The 5,838-nt window shown below is 32.1% G+C and overlaps 1 protein-coding gene across 1 annotated transcript; it reads left to right on the top strand.

Moving 5' to 3' along the window:
• The first annotated feature begins 321 nt into the window (after positions 1 to 321).
• Positions 322 to 4,190, top strand: LOC100794893 (transcription factor BHLH094). The gene is made up of 6 exons (XM_041005128.1): positions 322 to 799; positions 1,359 to 1,550; positions 2,215 to 2,280; positions 2,532 to 2,600; positions 2,690 to 2,761; positions 3,654 to 4,190. The coding sequence occupies exons 1-6, from the start codon at positions 533 to 535 to the stop codon at positions 3,780 to 3,782; spliced, it is 795 nt and encodes a 264-aa protein (XP_040861062.1). The 5' UTR covers positions 322 to 532; the 3' UTR covers positions 3,783 to 4,190.
• The last annotated feature ends 1,648 nt before the right edge of the window (positions 4,191 to 5,838 follow it).

The raw sequence follows: 5,838 nt of genomic DNA, 5'->3' as shown, positions 1-5,838 counted from the left end.
AAAGAATGTGTGATGATAAAAATGATAATAATAAATGTGATGGTGATTGAAAACACAATGATATTATTAATAGTGTCAATAATAACAATAATAATCATTATAATAATAATTATTGTCATGATGATATGTACTATGAAATGATAATAAAGATATTTATGGTTTATTTAAAAATAAAAAATAGTATAAAGAATCCTTAATTTTCAAAAATACAGTTAATCTAAGTTACTTTTTCCAAATATGAATTATCCAAAATGAAAAAAAGACTTGTAGATTATAAATGGGTTAAAATACTTTATATGAATGATATAAAATGGAGAAAACAAACAAAGAAAAAGAGTAGTGACTTGGTTTTTGAGAGTCCCGAGGTAGGTGTCTCTAGAACAGTGAGAAAAATAGATACTACTACTCTTATACTAGTCTCTGCGCACAACCCTCCGTTCTCACTTTCTCCCTTCTTCAATGCCACTCTTCTTCCTTTCTCTTTCCCACTGAGAGAGACTGCAAACTAATTTCTAGTATTCCGACACAGATAATGGATCCGGCGGCGATGATGAACGGCGGCGCCAACCCGACGTCGTATCACCTGTCAGAGATCTGGCAGTTCCCGCCTCCCAACGCGCCAGACGAGCTGGGACTCAGAAGGCCCCACTTCACCCACGGCTTCGCGGACTTCGCCCCGGATCCGACCCGAGACGCCGTCCCGGGTCGCGACCCGGCCAGCATTGCCCAGAAGAAGCGCCGCGACGCCTCGGCCGAGGAGGAGGAATCCGCTAAGGGCGCCTCCACCACCAATGCCGTGGTACCTCACTCAATGATCTACAATTAAATAATATATATATATATATATATATATATATATATAGAATTGGTTGCAATATAGAGAATGGATCTGTCTCTTTTTTTATTACACTAGTATTTGCTTATGCTTAGCCTGAAGGATAAATAATTATTTTCAAGATAAATAGTTTTTTTGTCTCGGAGTAAATGTATTGGACGCTGATAAATTTGACTTTAGATGTGTCATATAAGCTTTTTTTTTTTTTTTTAACGGATAAAAATTAACCTATGAATAGATTTGTCAATTTTTTTTTATTTTGGATACTAAAATTTTTATTTTTTCGAGCACGAATTTGTAGCATCTTACACGGGAATCAAAACGATTATTTATCTTAAAGTTAAATATGAATTTAGTCCTCGTAAGTACAGTCCGGGCTTTTTCAATTATAGTCTTGTGAGTTTAAAGGATGAAAATTGAAAAGACACGAAGTTATTTACGAGGACTAAATTGGTATTTAGGTGATTTGTTTATGTTGGAATTGAAAGTTTTGGTGTTGGGATTTGTGTGGTATGTTGTGCAGAATGAGGGGGGTGGTGTTGGTGATGGGAAACGGGTCAAGACGAGTGAGAGTGGGAAAGGTGAAGGAGAAACCAGTTCAGGAAAGCTTGCGGAGCAAAGTGGTAAGCCACCTTCGGAGCCTCCAAAGCAAGACTACATTCATGTCCGAGCCAGAAGGGGTCAAGCTACTGATAGCCACAGTCTTGCAGAAAGAGTGAGTCATTTCATTTTCCTACTTCCTTGGAACCTCCTCCTACCACCCATTTTAATAATAATTACATTAAAATCATACTAACAATGATTTTTTATTGATTATTAACAAATTTTTACATTGATCATGGATAAAAATTAAATGCTTATTTCAACAAACTTATCATATTTGACAATTATGACTATTTGCGATTAAATGATTGTGTAAAATATCGTTACACTATCTATCAGGACAATTCAACTCAATCCATTTAAAAAAAAAAAAACAAAATAGGAAGAATTATGTTATCAATTAATAGAAATCATCTTTAGTTTAGTTTGACTTTTAAAGAAAATACTAGTATACAAGTCTACACTAATTTAACATACATGAGAATATGTGATTGTGCATTTTAATTAGATTCTTTTTTAAAACAAAAATAGGAGAAAACTATATAATTAAGGGTGAAGGTTGGGGTAGGCGTTATTGGAGTACCAAGAATTTACTTCAGTGCGGAATATCTCGTGTCATGTGGAATTTATGTTACCTGAAAAGGTTGGTTTAGAAAGTAATGAAACTGTTATGCTGATTGTGTCTTTTGGGGGAATTTAAGGAAATATTGCATTAGAGTTGACTTAGTTTTAAGAGTTATATTGACTTAGTTTTGTGATGGAATGTTGTTGGACAGGCTAGACGCGAAAAGATCAGTGAGAGGATGAAAATTCTTCAGGATATAGTCCCGGGTTGTAATAAGGTATGGTTTTACTCCCTGTTGAGTTTTGTCTCTGTTCTCAGTACATTTGCATTACCATTAAAAGAGAAAGGAAAAAACAAGTGTTACTTGTCAAATGAAAACAAAAAGAACAGGGTCATCTGTGGATAATTGTGTATGTACGTCTCTGTTAAGATGACCCTATTTGTAATAGGTTTGAAATTGTTCCTCATGGGTGATGTTATACTGTGTTTTCAAGGATATTATAAATTGTGGTACTTTCTTTGATTCAGGTTATTGGGAAAGCATTGGTCCTTGATGAGATAATTAATTATATCCAATCGCTTCAGCGGCAAGTAGAGGTGTGAATTGTGTTGGTATTCTTTGGAAAATTTATATATGCTTTATTGTTGTTTTTTTTGAGCCTTGCAATTATACTTTTATGTCACAGTTTTTGTCAATGAAGCTTGAAGCAGTAAATTCAAGACTGGCCCCCAGAATTGAAGTGTTTCCTCCTAAAGATGTAAGCATTAAGCAGCATCTTTGTATTGAACTGTAGGTCATCTAAATAACCAGAAAGCTGGTTTAATCCCACTTATTTTAAACTGTCTTTTGGTGGGTTATTAGTTTAAACTGCTCCATTTATATTATGATGATGTTATATCTTCTTCTCATTTGATAAAACAAGCACTGAATAGTAAACCTGCTATGCATACATTGGATTAATTGTTTTATTTATTTGCACGTGTTTATTAATTAAAATCTTAGAAGATTTGGTCTTTAACTGTGCTAAATGACATTGTTGATCTCTATGTATAGCTGACCTCATTAGTAGGATAAGATTATTGTTGTTAATTTGGCACTTCGTAAATTCTTGGTGGAATCTTCAGTTGCTCCCTTCTCCAAATAAATGAGATACTTCTTGGTGCTTTTCAGGATTGGATAGTTTAGGGATATATGATACATGAAGTAAATAAATTTGATTTAAATTAAAATTAAAAAAATATTAATAAAGGAAATCATATAAGAAAAATATGTTTTTAAGTTAATATTTGCTTAAAATTTTTCTAGTAGTAGATCATATCTCTAGTTTTATCCATAAAGTTAATAATAAATATTTTTTAAACCTATTACTTATTAAATAATTATTTATTAAAAGTTAGATATTTAAATAATTATGTAAAAAAAAAAATTCTGGCCCCCCCTTTGATCCATTCCTCGGTCCGTCCCTGATGGTAGCAACGGGTAGGAAACACTGTTCTATGTAATAAAAGGGTAAATAAATTTTAAGTGAGTAGAAACCTGCACTGAAACTAAAATCTGGAGCCAAAAGAAACAGAATTATTGGTATAGTTCAATTTTTCATCCTTGTGGCAAAATCTTAGTTCTTATGAGACATAAACTTGCTGTTCCAGTTTGATCAGCAAACATTTGATACAACTGGCATGCCGTTTGCTTCCCAAGCTACAAGAGAGTATAGCCGAGGTTCATCGCCAGAATGGTTACATATGCAGGTTGGAGGTGGTTATGAAAGAGCAACGTAGTCTTTGAAATCCCATCACCTGATAATAAATGCATATAGGATCATTAATCTCTCCATCAGAGCTCCCATAAATCATATACTCAAGGTGTTGTTGTTTAGTCCTATAGACACCTCATTCCCTGTTTTCTACAAGAGGCATGGAGCTGTGGTTTGTTTCCACAGGATCACTAGTTAGTACTCAAGCAACTCCATTTGTTAGTGTGTTGGAAAATGAATTCATTTACCCAATATGTAGTTTAGTATGCTGATACTCTTCATTCATAACCTTTAAAATGATAGTTATTATTCTTGTAAAAGAATGCTGCTTGTCCTGAATACATAAAGGCTTACATATTGTGTAATAGTATCAACATTGTTGTTTGTCTGTGAAGCTGTGTTGAATAAATTAAGCCCATGTGATTTTGTTAAACTTTGTTCTTTAGTTCCTTTGAGCGCATACAAAGAACTTAATAGCTGCTTGTTTACAAATGATATCTTTTATTTATTGACTGCCAAATAGTACAATTTAGGGTTGAATGGAGACACTATTGATTATTTTATGGAACTTTCAGCTCACTGGAGACAAAATTTAGGTACAGTATCTAAAATGTTTTTTATACTTTTTTTCCCTATCAAAATTGGAATTTTTCCTTGGTAATTCTGTAGAATAAAGGTCAGCATTTAAACTTGGCGTTAATTATTGTGGTGAAATGTTAATTTTAATCAGATAAAAGTACTGGGGTAATTACACAAATTTTGTTTCATTGAAATCCATATATTTATGAATGACGAAAATTTAAGATGGGTTCCATAGTAATGATAGAAACATGTGAAAAAATATAGTTGATAGAAACAAGGAAAGGAGAAATAATAAAATAAATTGAAATAAGTGAGAAAAATAATAAAAATAGAGGTATTTTATTTAAAAGAATAGAGAAGAAAAAAATAGTTAAAGTAATAATAAAAAATACATGATAATTGATTATTAAAACAAACAATTGCTTATGTTAAAACATATAACAGGCAATGTTTATGCAAATAATCAATTATGTTAACTTAGATAATCGATTATTTAACGATTTTAACATCACTAATACTCGCCATGCACAATCAAAATAATCGGCTTTCAAACTTAAACAATCAATTATCACGCAACTGAAATGAATTTCCACGTTATTTCTCTCATCTCATCTGACCATCAAAATTGTATCTTGTGAAACCTACTAACTTTTTATTTCTCTTCCCATTATTTCATATTAACCAAACCACTTCAATTTTTAATATCCCCTTTACTTTCAGCGTATTTCTATCCTATCAAACAGTATTAATTTCTTCTTAACAGTGTTGTTTTAATTGTAAATTGTTTTGGTCTCTCAGGTTTAATGCACTTTACGCATAAGATGGATTTCGTCCATTTGGTGGTGGAACACAATGTGCAGCTGTGACAACAATTTTCACACGTCAACTAAACACTGTTTTTAAAAACACTTGGGACAATCTTAACCTAGAAACTGATTTTAGAAAAAATATTATTATGATAAATCCAAGTGATGAAAGGTCCAACTTTTCCAATATGTACATCCACACGTCACATGTACTTTAAATTTTAGAAATGATAAGCAAAATGATCAAAAGCAAAATTAACAGACCTTTATAATTTTCATGCACGCACATGATGACACCAAGAATGAAATAAAAAGATGTAGCAACTCACTGCCAAAAGCCATGTTCTTAAAGTTTAGAATCGTTAAGCTGAGTTTACTCTCAGAGAAGTATGATGCGGATATCATGGGCAAAAATGGTTTTATATAAGATTTGGTTTTTAATTATTAAAAATAATTAACTCATTAGATTCAAGATCCATAAAAATAAAGTGACAACTTATGAGAGTTACTTTATATCTATAAGATTTGTATGGTTAATGTAATAATTACTATCGTGACGTGACATGATAAGATATCAAGATCCATAACTTCTTACTGTGTTAGAGATACTCAAAGAATACAGCTTTTAGTCAGAATTATTAGTTTGTATTTGATTTATTAATTATTTTTACATACATTCCAAGTCAGTTAAAT

This window comes from Glycine max, chromosome 1 (genome assembly GCF_000004515.6).
Source record: "Glycine max cultivar Williams 82 chromosome 1, Glycine_max_v4.0, whole genome shotgun sequence".
Taxonomy (NCBI): Eukaryota; Viridiplantae; Streptophyta; class Magnoliopsida; order Fabales; family Fabaceae; genus Glycine; species Glycine max.
Note: the sequence above shows the minus strand (reverse complement) of the source record. Positions and strands in the feature narration are given on the sequence as shown.